Raw genomic sequence first — 20750 nt, forward strand, 5'->3', positions numbered from 1 at the left:
AACCAGTAAATCAATTTCTATGAGAACGAAAAAAGATAAGCAGAGCTTGATAAAAAAAATCGGAACTTTTGTTCGACGTCACACTCACATCCATCGGCACCAGTGCACATGTTGATCTGCTTCACCATCCACTGACCAGCCCTGACTCCCATTTTGGATGCGTAGTTCCTGTCGTATGCTGTGGGGTGGTGTCCCTCCTGCATGTGTCCCAGTCTGTTAGACCTGGCCGAGAATGACCCCTTGCCCTCCTCATTCAACAACCTCTCCATGAACTCCATCGTGTAGTTGTCATTCGCATTTTCGTTCCTACATTGCATACACCATTAGTAAACCAGTAAATCAGAAACACGGAAGTGAACCAAAGTTTTTAGTTTAACTCAAAACTGAAAGACCCAAAATCTTATGACGATGGGATAACCCTTAACTCCGAAATCTGTCACATGGTAATTGATTTCACTTGATTCAATGCAGGGATGCCGTCTACTACTATTTTAAAACATACCCGGCAGATTGCCGGAAAAGGGTTGACTTTGTATTTAGCGGGATTTAGCTGAAGAACAGGGACACTAGCCTCGGAAGGCAAAGAATGGGTGGGGAAGGGTTAAATGGGGCTAAGACCGCCGCTTTCCAACAATGAAAAACTGCTTTCTCTAGCGTTTTTTCATCACGTTTCTGAAGACGGAAATTCAACTTAACCGCTCGAGCGAGCAAAGAAAGCGAGCTTCAAACGGTACAATCTTCAATACATAAACATACCCGGCAGACTGCCGGAAAATAGCCGCCGATGATTCCAATAAGCATGATTGGGATTGAAAGAATAGAAGATATTGAAAAAAAAAGATTTTTGTACAAAAACATTTTTAAAGTCCGATTTATTTTGATGACATTTCGTAGTTGAACATAACGTACTTCTGTTTCTTAGAGTGAGGCTACAGGGGCTACTATCAATACCAATAAGCTAGTAACTAAGACTTATAGGAACTACGTTCAAAAAGCGGGCATCTAAAATTGGGCATTATGGGTTTATCCCGTTTCTACTTTTGACTTCAAATTTTTATACTGACTCTGTTCATTTTGAATTGCTTTGCTGAGCAACTGATGTTCAAAATCACTTTTAGCAGAATGAGAGAAGAGAGAAACTAGCCTAGAGAAGACAAAAAGATATCACGCAAAATGTTGAAAAAGCGGCAAAATGAGGTAAAGCGAAACATTTTTTTTATTCGACGAAGTAAAAAAACATAGCAGGACAAGTCCTGACGTACAATTCAAAAAATTTTCATTGACTAAACAGAAAACTAGCCCTAGAAAGGACTATGAATGGATTGGGAAAACCATTTAGGAAAAAAACGATCCAAAAAATCGAAAACACAGAAAAAATCAAAGCGAAATTGCCGCATGTGAACAAAAAACCACTAGCGAGAAAGCGAATTTTTGTTCAAACACTGTTTTCTCACTCTACTTTAAATTTAGAGCGAAAAAAATTCACGCCGCAAAACCACTCGCTTTTTCGCTCCACTTCCTGTTTCGGAGAGACCAAAATCACTGCTCCAATTTGACTTCAAAAATCATGAAAATGTGTGAACAGATCTTAAAAAAAACATAGCCGGAAGAATTCCGGAAACGACTCGAAGTGAAAACCTTTTTAACCGCCATGAAACTACTCATCAGAAAAAACTTGCCTTCACTAATAGCCTTCCAAAGCAAACCATAAAACAAAAAATTAAAAAAAAAATCAAATATGTTAAAAATGATTAAAAAATCTGATCAAATTTTGTCAAAACTTGAGATCCCGAAATAACTATCTCTGCCAAAATTACTCCATCAAAACAACTAGTACTTACTAAAATCACTTAAGTGAATGTCTTAATGCTTCATGTAAAAATACTTGGGGCCAAATTATGAAAAAAAATCTCTTAAAAACAACCGCACTAAAAAACTTGAATGAGTTAGTAAATTTCTTAATATTACAAAAGCATATAAATCCAAAGAAAAATTCGTTGCAACCAATAGCATATCCAGGTGCTCGCAAATCAATAGACAAGTCATAATAGTCTCAGAAACTTGTCTCAAAAAACAGAAAAAAAAACGAAAAAATGCAAAGAAAAAAATTAAGAAAAATAGTTCCAATTTTCGCCATTTTTTGTCATATTTCTCAACAAAAAAATGATTCATATCAAAAATTGCCCATAATTATTACTAAACAACTAGAACAACTATTATAAACCCTAAACCTCCTTAAATGCCGTAAATGCAATTAAGGAATAGAAACGGCATTCAAAAACAAATTCAACAAAAAAAAACTGAAAAAACTAAACGAGTTTTTTTAATAGTACAAGGACACATAAAGCCGAATATTGTTCCTTTGCAATTACAGCAATGAAAACTCGGCAATTAAAACAATGGGCAAGTTATAAAAGGGTGGGTAAGATACTCGTGTAAGATTAAAAAAAGAAAAACTCCAAAAAATGAGAAAAATAGTTTAAAATTTCTCAATGTTTCGGTAATTTTTCCTTAGAAAATGATTTAACCCAACAAAACTTTAGTCAATTGGTATCTGACAATTCCTTAGGTAACAAGCTTCTATTCAAATCCCACTTAAAGCAGTAAAACAAAACAGGTAAAAAAATCATTAAATTTCGTCTAAAAATCAGCAAAACTGATCAAAAACCTCCAAATTAGCATTAAAAATCAAATCAACTACTTGAAACCTTCAATTCCTATCAAAACAAACCTAAAACTGATACAATATCATATTCAAACCTCAAAACCAACAAAAGTTGCAAAAAACTGCTTTAAAAGCCGCACGTGAACAAAAAAAAATCGCTCGCTTAGAAAAAATTTTTTCACACACCAAATTCTCGCTCTCTCAAAAACAGCGGTGTGAACAAAAACCACTCTCTTTTCGCTTTGCTCTTCACTTTTGTTCAGCACCAAAATCACTCCAAATTTTTTCACGCGTTTCATTTCCCGCTTCAAAATTCACTCCAAAAATTGATTTAAAAAAGGACTTCTCCAATACTCCTCTTCGAGTCGTAAAAAGACAGCGCCCCAATACAACTCAAATTCTTTGAACTGTAAAAAAAGGAGCACTATAATAGCCGGCTGAGAAGATGAGGGCGGCTATTAATAAATACACCCAAACATTTGCTCCCAAACATTTCCCTATTCACAAGATCTGAAAATGCGTCAATCTATTCGCTTTTCACCGTTAAGTACCAATCAGATGCGAAAAAATTGATTTTTTGACAAACATTCTGTTTCATGATTATGCTTCCAGAAACTACTCTTAAAACGTTTAACCATCCTAAGCCACCTGAACTAAATATGCATTTAGGAGTAAATCTAAATCCAACAAAAACTAAATATAAATTTCAACAAAAACGAAATTATAATAACCCAAGAATTGTCATAGGTTCTCAGACTATTCTGCTTGACTGACCTAACTAGCATGCCTCTCTGTATATCTGAGCATTTGATCTTCTCTTGAATGTGATAAACATCGTCTTTCAGGTCCTCAATGGAGAACTTCTCCTCGTGAATGTAAGCAGCATCAGCGTCACATGCCATTGCAGCCATAGTTGCTAAGTAGCCACAATATCCACCAAATGTCTCAATGATAAACACTCGCTTCCTCGTCCCTTGAGCTGACTGCTTGATGACGTCACACGCCTAACAATGAGTTCAATAGTTGGTCCATAGATTACACTCCAAAATCAGCTTAAAGCTCCTTTTAAAAATTTCTCATCTCAATCTGATGAGAACTTTAATTAGAGAGGAAAATATAATCATTCTCTACACTGTAATTTTACAAGCTGGCATTTGCTCAGTGGTCATTATTTTTTTAAAAAAATCTTATTCTAAAGACACTGACTATTGTCAACGCTTTCAAAAATTGCTGCTCTTAAACTAAAAAGACTAAGCACAGGTTAACTGATCATTGTGGTGATGGGTGGTGTATACTGACCCTGCAGATGGCATTGAGGGCAGTGTCGCATCCGATGGACAATTCACAGCCAGGCACATTGTTAGAGATGGTAGCTGGCACCACTATCATAGGAATGCAGAACTGTCTGTAGTCTTCCCTCGCATCATTCAGAATCTTCACTGATTGAAACGCCTAAAAATCATAATCTTGACAAACCTCATAGAAGAGATTTAAAATTAATGCATCCGGAAATTGACATCATTTTTCACACGCAGTTAAAACCGATTGCACGCTCGTAACTGGAGAACATTTTTGCACTTGTTTTTAGCATGCTCAAGGTGCCGCGCCCTCGGATATATAGGCACCCCAACATCCGACAACAAAATCTTCCGAGTTACAAAAAGAGAATTACGATTAAAATAAATTGGTGCGCACCAAGAGCCGCAAAACGATAAATAGTTTCGAGCATAATAAAATTGCTCTGACCTGAAATCCTCCAATGACAACCAGACCGCAGATATTGTGGGCTTCAAATTTCTCAGCTACTTTTGGAATTTTGCTGGGAACAGTTCTGAAACAACCAAAGACTATTAAAAGAATTAGTTAAAATTTTATATCTTTTATATCTTTTATAACTTTATTGGCATCTCAATATAGGATTGAGGCTATCTGAAAACTGGAAAGGATCCATCCAAGAAAATTGGGAAAACTGACATATTGAACGTGATGTTAATAAAAGCTAACCCTTTACAATGGTTAAGCAATAAAGATTCAGTTTCAACTTAAGAATAATAGAAAGCAAATCAGGAAATGAGCAAGCATTAAGAAAATTAATTTGTAAGCATAGATTGATTATATACGACTGTTAGAGGTGTGGCTTTTGCAAGGTACACAGGACCCCTTTAACACCAGCTGAAATGATTTGAAGACCATAAACCTCGTTTGTAAATTCTATCAATTGAAACGATGAAACTCTCATCAGAATGAGCAGATACAAAAGATCTGTTCATTGAATAGCGCATTAAATCGAACTAACGGGATTAGAAGAGATAATCCACTGTTTTCGGTCACAACACGAACTTTTGCTGCTTTCCAATAAACTACACAAGTAAATTATCTACTTATTATTAGATTATTACTTTTTAAGCAGAGTATGACGAGAAAATATCGAGAAAATATCTATTCATTACATTTAAGCTAAAACTAATTCTATTATACAACTAAACTGACAACTGCTTATTCTCAGTTATAGTAGAAACCTCATTATACAAGACGTTCTCGAAAATTTAAATTTTTCGTGAAATTAATAGGTATGCAAATTAATACAGTATGCAAATGTTGAAGGAGCAACTACTAACAACTCGAGATTTCTACGAAAAAAAAACAGTAGAAGATAATCAATTAGGATGACTCTTGAGATTGTTTTTCTTAACTTTTTTATGTCCAATAAACAGCGAAATTTCGCCCAGCACCAGTGATAATAGCAGCAATTACTCCACCCAGGCGCCTCAAATGACAAAAATATAGGTTACTATAGACCACTAATAAGATTTAAGGCAAGAAAAATTATCCAACCAATTATCAATTTGACTTTCAGAGATAAATTGCCGCTAGCTGAGCACAGCTGCATTAAATTAAAAATGAGTGCGATTTAGATCATGCAAAAATCAAAGACGTAAAAGTCAATTAAAAGTAAAAACTAGTTAGGCATAAATTTTGCATAACAGACGCACATGGCTTCAATAAACTTTCAAACTTCGTTCAAAAGCATTTAACCGTTGACCTTGCTAGAGATAAATTTGACTTTCAGAGATAAATTGCCGCTAGCTGAGCACAGCTGCATTAAATTAAAAATGAGTGCGATTTAGATCATGCAAAAATCAAAGACGTAAAAGTCAATTAAAAGTAAAAACTAGTTAGGCATAAATTTTGCATAACAGACGCACATGGCTTCAATAAACTTTCAAACTTCGTTCAAAAGCATTTAACCGTTGACCTTGCTAAAAATTGCTTGTATATAATCACTATAATTGTTCCGACCCCACTTGTGGGTTTTTCTGTTAGACAATTTTGGCCGATCGATATATTCATCGCAGAGAAATGTGAGTGGTATCATTAAAAAGCTCGTCCAGCGAAAAAGTTTTAAAACTTTTTTCTAGGAGTTATCAAGCTTTGAAAAATTGTTATCACTTTTATCGTTTGTTCAAAGTAAAATCACTTTTTTGTTCAAAATAAAACTATTTCAATGAACATAATAGTTCAAAATTACATTTCACGCTACAAAATGCATCAATTTGGTGTTCCTAATAGACGAAAAGCGATTACAAAGACTAGTTCTGGTCTCATAGGGAAGTTTATTATCAACAAAAATCGAATTCTATTTGAGAGCGGTTTTTTTAAAAACTTTTCACATTTTTTTGTTTTTTTTTTCAAGTCACTTAGATAATAGTCACCTTTCATATCGAGGTTCTGTTATTGACAAACCTTATTTACAGTCCAATGATGCCCAATGAATAGAAAATTAGCTTTCAAGGAATCTCTCACATTTTTTGGCTTAGACTCAAGTGTTTGTAATTTTTAAGGAATTTTTTTTCAAATTTTACTAAATTTTTGAAGTCCTATGGAACAGACTCGTTGACTAAAAGTGCAAAAGTCTTCCCAATCAGCATTAAGTGAACCTATCTAGTGCTTTGAGTGGATAGCTAAGGGCTGTTTAATTTTAAAAAATTTGTGAAAATTTTTTTTGAACGTTAACCAATGTTAAACTTATTTTTATGAGCTGTAGGTCAGTCAGTCGACGTCCTTCCTTTCAACTGCAACCAAAATTTATTGGTTTTACCTTCTAACCACCGATTTTATGTCTTCGATGCGACAACTTTTCACATATTTTTTAAAATTGTTAATATTTTTTTATATATTTGGTTCCTATTGAAATCTTATCACATTTTCCTAATATTGAGAGTTTCCATTGGCTTAGACAAGACGTTAAATGAACAAGTTTTCAGAGAAAAGCTTATAGATTAAATGGCTTTGACACTTTCTTCTAGCACTTTTCTGCAAATTTTGCCTGCATTTGTTATTGTTTTCATAGTCTGTAACGTATTCTGTAGCTTATTGATGACTTATGAAAAAAAAAACAGCATTGTCTTCCCACCGAGGCATGACTTAAAGAATTTATTGACTTCCCTTTACAGCTATTGAATTTAATGGCGTTGACACCACGGGTTTTTTCAAAAATTTCGTGGTTTCAAAATATTTGATGATATTTGTTGATTATTTGAAGTCTTGTGGCTAAAGAAACAAAAAAACTCAATGCTGTTTAAAAAAAGTAATTGAAAAAGAAAAAGTTTTCACTGAAAAATTTGTTTTTTAATGGCTTAGACACTTTTCTCTCAATTTTTTTGAATTTGCTGTTCTTTTACTCTTCATTTAGTCGTAAAAGTAAAATGCTCACAAGTCTGATAAGCTTCCAACCGGCGATTGCATGAATGATACTACTCTTCGCAGTCAGTTCATAGCGAAGAGTCTTAAAGTTTATATATTCAATTTCATCTTTTTTATTTCTTCAAGTTTCGTTGATCGTTTTGTTAACTTGTAACTTCTCATCATTGAGAGATCCCATCAAATGCCTTGTAATTCAAAAAGTAAACTTTCTATTGCTATTGTGTCTTAACTGATGTTTTGTTTGATGGACAATATGCATTTTCATGTTTTGTGAGCGCTCAGAATTTGCGTTTCTCTTATTTTGGCACATTCGCGCAAAATAGCAGAGCCCAATTATATTCGAATGAAGCGCAAGTGAACCTACTCAATCGTTCAGTATAATGTTAAATAATAAGCATAGATAACATTTGGAAAAAACAGATTCAGATAATAGCTAATGATTTAAATGGCTTCAAAAATTTGTGTTTTCTTCATGTTTCTTGTGTTTTCTCAAAATTTCTCCATTTTTCTGCATGTTTCGTCCGTTTCTATGGCTTAGTTTTTTGTGATGAAGTTTTAGTAATTTTATTAAGAATTATTTTGTTAAAAGCTAATGATTTTTAATACATTTGACATTATTAATTTAAAAAATGTTGATTGATTTTTGAATTTCGCCTCATTATTTCCTTTTTTACTTGTTACCTAGTCTCATTAAGGAAAAGTTCCATCTGCTGCATAGTTAAGATAAAAGAAAATTTGTTTTATCTGATTGTATTTGACGTTGTTTACTAGGTGTGCTCTTAAATTTATATATTCAGTTTTGCCGTTATTTTTATAGTTTCTCATTTTCTTTTTTCTCGTAGTCTTTTTTACTGGCAGATCTCGTGAGCGCTGGAATGAGGCATGGTATTATGATAGCAGTTTGGATGTGTAACGATTTTTTTAAACTCAAACATCTATTTTTGATTATCTCTTCATTTGGTTGACAATAAAGTCAAAAATGTAGATAAGGTCGGAACATCATGTGCGAACGAACATTACCAAGCCTCCTTGTTTTCGATTTGTTGGCAACAAACTTTGCAAAGGTTAAATGATCCTAAAATTTTGTATACACATCGGCACCCTCGAGAATCTGGATTAGAAAATGATCGACGGCTGTTGGTAATCTGTGTTGCTTTTCAAAAACATTTATTCCATTCGAAAGGCTTATTCCACTTAAAAATCTTGCTTTATGAACTAAACAGATGTCGAAAAAATTATTCCATTTGAAAATTGCTATGAGCGCTTGTCGAAAAATATATTCATTCGAAAATTATTTTTTTTAAATGTACAATCCCGCTTTTCAAAATTTTAAAGAGCGGAAAGAGGATTAATGCAAATTTTCCAAGATGTTTTGGACGTTTTTCGTCTATAATTAATAAATTGATTAATAAATAAGCGATTAATTAGGATATTTTTGTCCTTGTACTACAACAAGCTCTTAAACAAAGTTTTGATCGGATTTCTTGATGACAATCCAAGCAACTGCTGACTACTATTTCTAATTTTGGTGAAGTTGGTTATTTGGAGTTCAATTCTTGTCGGTAATGTGGTGGGAATTTTCAATCTCCATGGCATGCCCTGCGCTGTCAGAAGATTTCAACCCTTTTTCAAATAATACTAGAGGGATAAGTAGGAATGAGTGAATAAATATCACACGAAACATAGAAACGGTTTGCAATTATTATTTATTTTAGCTCCAGTTAATGAGTAAACTTAAACTATTATCATTGTGTATTGACAAAATATTGATTTACGATATTCGATAGGTCTTTAACTTTTGCTGACAGATACGAATGCACTGTTCTAGTCTGATTTTGATCAATTGGTTGAACTTTTTTTTGAATGCGCTAGCCGTTAGTTGGAAAATATCAAAAAAGAGTCCACACTTGAATTTTAAAAATTAAGCATCTGATTCATGGACAGCAATTAATTAGATGTACAACTGCAGAATATAGAAAAAACAAAGATAAATGATACAATCTACAAATAAAAGCTCCATAGAATAATGTGGTATTTGAACAAAAGTGTTATCAAGTTATTACTGCAGAAAATAATTTTAATCAGATAAAATTAAACATGGACAAGAATGTATGCATTGATCTGTGACCTAATGTATGACGACGACCTTTTAGTACAGAAATCAACTCTAATAGTACAACTTGGTGTCAATTTAAGGCGAGTCGGGTATGATATTAAATTTATTAAATGAAGGAAGATGTCATTGAGGGGAGGAGGGGAAGGGGGGGGATGACAGCACTTCCACGACTGCGCATAAGACCGACTTGCCTGGATTAATCTTTGGTCCAAAATCTACAATTTACCCATAAAAAATGATGGAAAGATGCCAGGGAATGACCCAAAACTAAGAAACATAAAACGGATCATATATGGTCTTCAATTTTAAAAATTTGTTCAATGAACAATAATGGTATGACTAAATTCTCTTGTAATTTTCAGAAAACTTCAACTGTGAACACTCGTATATAATGTATTCAAACAGTGCATTTTGCTTTGCAGTTCTGGACCTCGGTCATACCAAAAAAAATTTACGTATGCCAGGAAAAGTGTTTTCGGTTGTATAATACATAGTTCACCGTTTTATGGTTCTCTTCAGGGAAAACTTTGCAGATAATTCAATTGAGCTAAAGCTGATTAGTTATAGAGGAATGATTTGTTCAGGCCGCTCTTCAAGCCATTCCAGTTACAATGGCTAGATCAACAGGACAGGGCAGTTTTTTGAAACGTTCAGAAAAATACCAACACAAGATAGACAAGTTGGAGGATGTTAGTGAGACACTTACTTAAAAAGACTTCTGAAAACAAAGCAATGTTCCGTTGCAGTCAATCCCACATTATTTGGTATCTGTAATTAATATAGCATCTGTAATTAAAATTACATTTAATTGCGGCATGGTTAAAAAACCGATGCCAATGGACGGAGCCAATATCAAAAAACCGCACGCTAAAAGAGTGAAACTGACAATTTCAGTTTTTCAGTTGAGCTCTCGAAATGATAGCCCGATCATACGAAGAATACTGTTGCATTTGAGGGTCGAAAAGCATTGATTACGTGAACAAGGATCTGAAGACCTACACAATCAAATCAATGAAACATCTCACCCTATTTTTGGTTGCTAATATCTAACGACAGTTTCTCTCTCCTCGCCCGCTTCACGAGGACAGAGAGAAAAATCCAACTATGGTTTCAGAACAATTCATCCAATGTCAGTCGGATACGTTTGAAAAAGAGGCCAGAGGAGCGGGGAGGAAATGATGGGGGGGTATGAATGGGAGGACTGGACGAGAGGGGAGGTCCAAATCGCCCAGTGGATGAGAGTGGACGGCAGAGTGTTTGGGGTGAGGGTCACTAGGGGGAGGAGATGTGTGTGTGTGTGTGTGTGTATGGGGGGTGTGAGGGTGGGGGGTCAGCTAAATGATGGGGGGTCAAGCTTTTTTAAGATTAACAGCCGTCCAAAGGGTCAGACGAAAGACGGGCCAAGGGAAAAATTGCATTAATAATACCAAAACACAAATATAATGGCTACAAACTTTGTTCTAGAGCAAAGAAAAAGATCTAGGAATAATATTGAAAAACGGTTTTTCGGCTAACTGATACGATTCTTAATTTCACAATTTAATTTAAAGAATTTGTTTAAATAAAAGCCCTGTTTCTAAAAGATGGAATCGATAATCTTTCATTAGGGTGATACACCTCGTTCACATTAAATCAGCAACTAAATTCAGCGAAAGACCTCTCCAAAAAAGCAAAAAAAAACATAAATCGACAACAGTCGGATGAATTGCTCCCGAATGACAGACGGGTGCAACTTAATTTAGAGGTGTAGCTTTATGTTTTATGGGCGCAAAATACCCGACCCCACAGGGGTTCTAACCCGTGCCTTCCATGTTGCAGTCTGAAATTTTAACCACTCAGCCATAATGGCATTGATTTCCTTTCCGCTCACAGTCGCTTTTACCAAAAAATCACTTCAGAACAAGAGCAACTCAGACCATAAAATGAAAAAGTCACAAAAGAAATCAAAAACGTTCTAAAACAAAAACTAAAAACAATCAGGCGCAAATTTTGTGATTCTAATCTAAATATCGCTTTTTTACCTTAAATATATTCACGTAAATTTGCTGAATAATTCTAAAATCCATTTATTTGAAACAGCGAGTGACGAAAGTCAGAAATTGAATGTGGACGTCGTGACTTTTATAAAAACGAAAAACGTGATCGAAAAGTAAATGAATTGAAAAAAGAGAGCGCCTAAAAAATAGACTTTGATAGGTTGATGGCGGCTATTAAACAGCAAAAAAAATCTTAAGAACAAAGAAATATCATTTTGCAAAAATTGCAACACTTTGTAAAGATTGCATTTTATCTGATATAAGTTATTTACCGGCGTTGAAAAGTGAAAACAATCTGAAAAATCAAGGCTATAAAGAACAGACAAAATAAAGAATCCAAAAGATTTCAACAAAACATTTAACGATCTACAAAGCATTTGCGGAAAAATATTGAAAAAAGATTTACTGTTAAAAAATGCAAAATAACAAGGCTGGCAGACTGACAAAAAATGTTGCGGTAGCTGCATAAACCATTGGTCTAATAATACAAATGAAAAAGTAACACCTAAAAAGCTTCAAGACAAAAATTAGAAGAAGGCCTCCTAATTTGACTTGAAAACATCAAAATTGAAGTCAAATTGAGAGTGACGAAGTCATTGTGAGAGTTATGTCCTTGGCTACCGAAAACTTATTTACTCACATGAACAAAAACTCGCTCCCAAATAATTGAAAAATGAAGTCATACGCAACGCAGTGAAAAAAAATTGAATGACTAAACAAACAAAAACTGATTTGAAGTGAGCGTAACGTCATATAGTCATAACAAAAATTTTGACGAATTTCACACGTTCTGTTCCGTTACAGATCTCTTTGATAAATTGAACAAATCTTAAAGCTAAAAACATAGCCGGCAGATTGCCGGAAAATAGCCTCGATAGACGCTTGTGGCCTTCCATGAATTGAAACAACTAAAGAAACAAGATAGGCAGATTGACCAAAAGTCCTTCAGTAATCCACTAAATTTTTCGGGTAAGATACGCACTGTCATTTTTATGATACACATTTGGTCTAAAAGGAAAAAGTCCTAAAAGAGCTTTTTCAAAATTGATTTTCGAAATCAAAAACTCAAGACTAATACTCAAGAATTAGGGCATATAAGTTTGGCACTATCAGATGCACACTAGTGATCTTTAACTAGTAAATGTTCATAAAATAAAGTTCCAAAAGTGAGTTCAGAAGTAATTTTTTAGTGAGGTAAGTCACGCAATCGACCTAAAAGCAGGAATGACGTCACACAGACAAATTTTAACTGCAAAGCACTAGAAGTCACTGAAGTCATTGAAAAAGTCAGGGTAAGACGAAACAAAAATCTGTCAGACCAAGTTAAAAAAAACATAGCAGGACCAGCCCTGACGTACACTTCAAAGAATTTTCATTGACTAAACAAAAAAATTAGACCTGGCACGGACTATGAGTGAATTGGAAAAAACATTTCTAAAAACTCAGATCGGAAATGAAAAAAAAATCCGAAAATCAATGTCAAAACACCGCATGATGTGAACAACAAACCAATGGCGATAAATTGAAATTTGGTTCAAACAAAAAACTAGGCCTAGAATGAACGATGAATGGATTGGCAAAACCATTTAGAAAAAATCCAATCCAAAAAATTGAAAAAACAGTAAAAATAACATAACCGACTAACGTCGGGCGAATTGCTCTCAAACGACCGGCGAGCGGTTGGCTTGGTCAGTAGCTAGCCACGGGGGGGGGGGTGGAGCCAATAGTGGGGGTGGGGGGTCAACAAAGGGGGGGTGTCAACCTCTAAGAACCGCCCCTCACACCATAAGTATAAGTATAAGTCTCCAAGACAGTTTGAGCTGAAACAGACCTGAAAGGCTCTAAGAGCACATAATGCCCGCTGGGCGCTACCTGTTTATCCCGTTTTTGAGGACGAAAAGTCAAAAGCGTCAGACGAAAAATTGGTCAAGCGAAAAATCGCATAAAAAGACCGACAGGACTAATATAATTGCTACAAACTTCGTTTGAGAGCAATTAATCAAAGTGAAATTTCAGCATGTGAACAAAAAAAACCACTAGCGAGAGAAAATTTTTGTTCCAACAACGTTTTCTCACTCTACTTTAAAATTAAAGCGAAAAAAAATCACGCTGCAAAACCACTCGGTTTTTCGATCCATTTCCTATTTCGTCGTGACCAAAATCACTACTCCAATTTATGAAAATATGAAGATGTGTGAACACATCTTTAAAAAAAACAGCGCCCCAATACAATTCAAATTCTTTAAATTGTAACAATTAGGAGCGCAAGAATAGCTGCCTGGAATTGCTGACGCGGCTATTAATAAAAACATAAACCCACTAACGTCGGAAAATTTGCTCTCAAATGACAGGAGGCGCAATTTAATTGAGAGGCTGTATCCTCGATAATTTTTTCTTTATGGTTGCGAAAACATAAGCCGATGGTAGGATTCGAACCCCAACCTCCTGAGTACAATTTTGTTACATCGACGGAGGTATTAACCACTCGGCTATCAGAAACTTGTCATCGAGCCTCTAACAATCGGTTTTGTCTGAAAAACAAACTATATTTTGGAGTGACAGCAATTGAGATCACTCAAAAATCAAGAAGTGCGTGAAAAAGTCAATTTAGAAGTCAAAGAATATTCTCGAAGAAAATCCCATAACGGTCGAGCAAAAAATGGGCATAAAAAGACACGTTTACAATAATTGCTTCTCATTCGAGAGCAATTAATTAATGAAATCACAAAAAATTACTTAATTCATACCATTACCTGACTCCGCCAAAAAATTTATACTGCTATTATTATTCACTTGAAATAAAATTTTTTTAGACCAACGCACACAACATAAAACCAGAAAATAGAAGTCTGAAGAAAAAAGATGAAAAATATTGGTATGAATTGATAAAAGCAAAAAGACTCAAACAATAAGTTCAAAATTTTGATCAAAAACATCTATAATCTTGCCATAATCTGAAAAAACACGATATATAAAACATTGAAATTACCAACGCCTTGTAACCATAAAGCCAAAAATGGAAAATAAAATTTGATTATGACAAAAAACAAGAGTAAAAAAGAAAAACTTAAAATTCGGCCGAAAACGTATCAGTTAAATAGAATCGTAGAGCATTTACGGATGTAGCGAAACGAAGTGTAGAGGGGTCAAATGATTACGTGGTTGCGCGGGGGTCAGACTCTTAGCAGCGCCTAACACCACTAATTTGTCTCTTACACAGTTACGGTGGCCGCTCTAAGAGAATTTAGTGTCCTCCGGACTTTACCTGTTCATCCTGTTTTTGAGGACGAAAAGTCAAATGGTCAAACAAAAAAAGCAATCAGACAAAGCTGTTAGTGCAAAAAATTGAATAAAAAAGACCAGCAAGACTAATATAATAGTTATAAACTGATACGACACGGCGAACTACAAAATCGAGAAATATCACCTGATTTTGGGTTTGGAACACATAATTGGACTATCAGAAACATTACAAAATCAATTGCATAGGGTTACATAATAATATAGCCTTGATAAAAAATATTCCAAACAAAATTATCAGCGTAGAATAGCTCAAAGACTGAACCGGTTAGCTGTGTGCACTATTCTGAAATAAATTTCCTCTCAGAAACTTTTTACTGACAATGTTAATTGTACACTTTATCGCTTTGTCAGTTACTAACATTTGAGTAATTAAAAAGAAGTAATCTGTTCTCAGCAAAATCAGTGCAATGACTCCCACAAAATGAAAACGTAGCTGACCAACTTCAGACGAATTACTTTTAAACGACGGTTATGGGTATGTGCCGATATTAGCTAGCATATTTTAGGGACGTTAGACTTGTTGTAAACGCAAACACTTGCTAGTGTTTTCCAGCGCTCTCAGCCGAGTGGTGATCGTAACCAATTAATCGCGTCTGCAGGTTCAAATCTTGTCAAAATCTTATTTTCGGCCCCTATGAAACTCATCCCTTTTCAACCATCAAAATAACGTTTGGCCGACAACCTTCGGGTCTCTGTAATTTTTGCGGTTTTTTGTCGTTTGTCCCTTCTGTAACATACATTTTTTGCACATACGATTACGATTGTACGCTAAAACTATACCAAAAATAGACTCGAATTCTGAATTTTCAAGCTTGAACTAGTAACGATACACGGTTATTAGCTCGAATTGAGTTTGAATTTTGGGTTCTGAAGTAGAGAGACAAGATATGGGAGGGGAAAATACGTCTGGGCCCTAATCGCAGTAAAAATATGATTGAGAGCAGCGAGCGCTAACACATTCGTACATTCAGCTTCCTTAAGTTATTGTCCTTCCTCAAACCAATTAGATCAATTTTCACTTTAAGAAGCAACTAGTCAAGTTACTAGCATTGACGACACTGAAACAACGTTATCAAATTCATAGATAGACGAGATGACAGATTGTTAACAGAATTTCAAATACATACGTCAGCTCTCTACAGCAATAGTGTAGCAATCCGCTATTGACAAGGGGAAAAATTTAGTTAAAACGAAGTATTTTTAATGCTCGGTTAAGTTTTGACGAGACAAATTTATTGTAACCCGGATTGTGGCGAACACAGTTGGCATCCTTCAAGTAACCATGACCTTAGAGTCAAAAAAATTACTAAGCTACCATTGACATTTTTCAATCGCTCCTTATTTTTGACCAAAAATTTCCGATTCTCCGTTGAAAATCCCGAGTTTGGTTTTTATTTTTCCGCGAACTAAAATTCATTAACATTAAAGTATCCCTCTCCGTGATGAGGCCACATGAACTTTACTCTCTGAATAATCTGTGATATTATAATTGGAGCCATTTATTTTATTTGTAAAGGCTTTTGGTACACTCACCTATTAGTTCCCAGAATGGACCCTCCACTACCCAGAAATCCAGACACAGATGACCAATTCGCATACTCTACCTAAGAAAAAGAACAAATGAGAGGTAAGTCTTGACAGTAGCTTCAAGACTCTTTAATAACACAATAATAGCATTTTTGTCATTCCTCTCGGTAACTAAAGGCTGTTAGCTTGAGAAATCAACAGAATATATGCGAATCATGAAAAACTGCTTGAAATATAAAATACTTTTTGTAAAAATAAAAAAACTTTTGCAAAACTAAGATTGCGATGCGAGTAACATAGCCGGCAGATTGCCGGAATAGCTGCGAAAGAATAGACCTGCGTGACATATAATAGAGATAGAAACAGATACAGATCTAAATTGAAAAAAAAATCGACGCCGCTCAAAAAACTAGGTAAAAAACATTTACCGATAAATTAATAAAGCTTGTTAAAATTCATCCCGCAGAAGCCTCTTATTAGGGACCTTTACGGCACATATGAGTTCCTTTGACCTTGAAAAAATTCAAACTAAACTTAAGTTTTAAAGTACAAAAGTCATTTTATTGAGTGAGGTAAGTCACGTATGATCAAAATCTAATCACGCAAATAACCTAAAAACTTCTGCTAAAGCGAGTGAGAAATGACGTCACGCGCGCAAATGCCGTTAGTGAGAGGAAGAAGTCATTCAGAAAATTTGACTTTTTCAGCTTTGCTGTGTGAACAAATGTAAAACGAAAAAAGAGCGTCAGACGACGAAACAAAAAACATAGCCGGAAGAATTCCGGAAGCGACTCGAAGCATCAAAACTTCACTAACAAAACCGTAATTGCAGCGGAAACCACCACTTTTTGTATTAAACCATTAACTCACTGCCTCTCCAGGTCTGCTCTAAAAATTGGTGAAACTTAAACAACTGTCACCAAGCGAAACAAAATGCAGCAAAATTTTATATCATTGAAAACGTTTGGTAACGTTAAAAAACCGAAATAATTGAAGTGGTCAAAAAAGTGATAGACCGAAAAAGCTGACAAGGTTATCAATTTCCCTCAAATAATTCATGATTTTAATCTGAAAGCTCGCGAAAGCAAACGGCAGATAATAATCTTAGAAACCAAGTTAAATCTTTTCAAAACAGAAAGCTCAAATTTAAGAATCAGAAACACCTATAATTACACTACTAATCATTGCGATTAAAACAAAAAACAACACACTCAAACTGTTCCTTTTTGTACAAAAGCTAGACAACATGATTTCATACTAAATCAAAAATAAAATTGATCATAGAAAAGACATAAGCAGCAGAATATTCAAAGACAAAAAATTGTTTAAATTAACACCAAGGCCGGAAGAAGGCTGCAGTAAATAGTCATAAGTGGAAATTGCGGAAAAGGCTTGCTATCAAATTCTCAGTACTGCCTTTTGCTGAATGAAATCAATTGCACTCCAAAGAAATGACGAAAATCTAAGAAAAAGTTGAAATCATTCATTTTTAACAACTGAAAAATCAATATACGGAAAATAAATGTAGGTGCCAGTATAAGGATAGAAAGATACTAACTAGAATGTGAAGTATGTAAAGAATATGGGCACAATGTAAGAAACACCGTAACAAAAACACATTCTTGATTTTTGAAAATTAAAAATCAAAAAAAAATTCAAGAAAAACGAATACATTTCATTGTTCAGCTTTCAAGACAAATAAAAGATAATTAATCATCCGATACAAAGAACTATTCTCCTGAAGAGAACACAAAACAGGATAAAGCAGAATTCATAAATACGAAAAATTGAAGCCATTTGCAAAAAATGGTCAAAAAACTTTTAAAAAATTGGTGAAACTTAAACCACTGTCAAGAAGAGAAACAAAATGCAGCAAAATTTTATATTATTGAAAACGTTTGGTAACGTTGAAAAATGAAAAATTAAGGTGGTCAAAAACCTGATAGTCTGAAAAAGCTGGCAAGGTTATCAATAGCCCTCAAATAATTCATGATTCTAATCTGAAAGCTCGCGAAAGCAAACGGCAGATAATAATCTTAGAAACCAAGTTAAATCTTTTCAAAACAGAAAGCTCAAATTTAAGAATCAGAAACACCTATAATTACACTACTAATCATTGCGATTAAAACAAAAAACAACACACTCAAACTGTTCCTTTTTGTACAAAAGCTAGACAACATGATTTCATACTAAATCAAAAATAAAATTGATCATAGAAAAGACATAAGCAGCAGAATATTCAAAGACAAAAAATTGTTTAAATTAACACCAAGGCCGGAAGAAGGCTGCAGTAAATAGTCATAAGTGGAAATTGCGGAAAAGGCTTGCTATCAAATTCTCAGTACTGCCTTTTGCTGAATGAAATCAATTGCACTCCAAAGAAATGACGAAAATCTAAGAAAAAGTTGAAATCATTCATTTTTAACAACTGAAAAATCAATATACGGAAAATAAATGTAGGTGCCAGTATAAGGATAGAAAGATACTAACTAGAATGTGAAGTATGTAAAGAATATGGGCACAATGTAAGAAACACCGTAACAAAAACACATTCTTGATTTTTGAAAATTAAAAATCAAAAAAAAATTCAAGAAAAACGAATACATTTCATTGTTCAGCTTTCAAGACAAATAAAAGATAATTAATCATCCGATACAAAGAACTATTCTCCTGAAGAGAACACAAAACAGGATAAAGCAGAATTCATAAATACGAAAAATTGAAGCCATTTGCAAAAAATGGTCAAAAAACTTTTAAAAAATTGGTGAAACTTAAACCACTGTCAAGAAGAGAAACAAAATGCAGCAAAATTTTATATTATTGAAAACGTTTGGTAACGTTGAAAAATGAAAAATTAAGGTGGTCAAAAACCTGATAGTCTGAAAAAGCTGGCAAGGTTATCAATAGCCCTCAAATAATTCATGATTCTAATCTGAAAAAGACCGCGAAAGCAAACGGCAGATATTAATCTTGAAACTAAGTTAAATCTTTTCAAAAAAGAAAGCTCAAATTTAGGAATCAGAAAACGCCGATAATTACACTTCAAATCACTGCGATTAAGACAAAAAACAACACACTCAAACTGTTCCTTTTTGTACATGAGCTAGACAACATGATTTCATACTAAATCAAAAACAAAATTGATCATAGAAAAGACACAAGCAGCAGAAGAATATTCAAAGACAAAAAATTGTTTAAATTAACACCAAGGCCGGAAGAAGACTGCAGTAAATAGTCATAAGTGGACATTTGGGAAGAAGCTTGCTATCAAACTCTCAGTCTTTTGTTGAATGAAATCAATTGCACACCAAAGAAATGACGAAAATCTAAGACAAAGCTGAAATCGTTCATTTTTTACAACTGAAAAAATCAATATAACGAAAATAAATTTAGGTGCCAGGACAAAGCTAGAATGATACTAACTAGAATGTGGAGAATACGGGCACAATGTAAGGAACACCGTAACAAAAAGACTTTCTTGATTTTTGAAAGCTTAAAATCAATTTAAAAAATTCAAGAAAAACGAATACATTTCATTTTTCAGCACTCAAGACAAAGAAAAGATAACTAGTCATGCGATACAAATATCTATCCTCCTGAAGCAACCAAAAAAAATTTTAAAAAAGGAAAAAGCAGAATTCATAAATAAGAAACATTGAAACATTTTGCAAAAAAATGGTCAAAGAACAAGTTAAGACTGCATTTAACTATTTTCTCAAAACTTAACGCCAAAAACTGATTGAATTTTTATTGAAACGAAATTAAAGTCCCTCATGTTGCACAAAAAAAACTTTCTAGCAATTACAACCAAAATACAAACGAGAAACTGACGAAAATCGGAAAAAAATACCAAAATCGGATTAGCATATGTACAATTTTATGGAACAAAATTACATCAAGGTATAAAGTGGCGTTGAGTATAGGAATTATCAAAGAGAAATTGCCATACTGATTTTTGACAAAAAGACGGTTAAAAGATCCAAAAAATAAGAAACTAAAAGACAAAAAATGCCAACAATTAACAAACATAGCTGGCAGATTGCCAGAAAATAGCCGCAATAGATTCGTAGATCGGCAGTCTAAAAAACAGTAAAAAACGACAGACCAAAAAAATTCGTTTTTTCATTAAGGCTGATCTGTTATATTTTGATTAAAAATCTGTATAAGTTATTGCTGCCTTCTATTAGCTGATCTCAAATAACCTTCATTTAGAGTGACACACACCCATTTGACCTTATCTCTTTGAATTAAAGTAAATAAAAGTCAATTTCGAAGTGAGGAGGTCATTTTTGAGAGTGAGGTAAGTCAAGTGTGACCAAAAATTTAATCACGCGCATGAACAAAACTCGCTCCACAAAGAGCGAAAAATGACGTCACACATGCAGTTCAGTTGAAATTG

The 20750-nt window shown here is 34.1% G+C and overlaps 1 protein-coding gene across 5 annotated transcripts in view; it reads right to left on the reverse strand.

Annotated features, from left to right (window-relative positions):
• Positions 1 to 20750, reverse strand: part of LOC142348174 (ATP-dependent 6-phosphofructokinase, liver type-like) — an 82630-nt gene that overhangs the window by 11910 nt on the left and 49970 nt on the right. For all 5 annotated transcript variants that reach the window (XM_075399411.1, XM_075399412.1, XM_075399409.1 and 2 more), the window contains 5 exons: positions 16358 to 16428; positions 4412 to 4496; positions 3965 to 4117; positions 3440 to 3669; positions 89 to 306 (listed from right to left, as the gene is read on the reverse strand). In XM_075399411.1, coding sequence (XP_075255526.1) covers positions 89 to 306; positions 3440 to 3669; positions 3965 to 4117; positions 4412 to 4496; positions 16358 to 16428 — 757 coding nt within the window. The remainder of the gene's footprint in view (positions 1 to 88; positions 307 to 3439; positions 3670 to 3964; positions 4118 to 4411; positions 4497 to 16357; positions 16429 to 20750) is intronic.

The sequence above is a fragment of the Convolutriloba macropyga genome, chromosome 10 (assembly GCF_964194025.1).
Source record: "Convolutriloba macropyga chromosome 10, txConMacr16.3, whole genome shotgun sequence".
Lineage (NCBI taxonomy): Eukaryota > Metazoa > Xenacoelomorpha > Acoela > Convolutidae > Convolutriloba > Convolutriloba macropyga.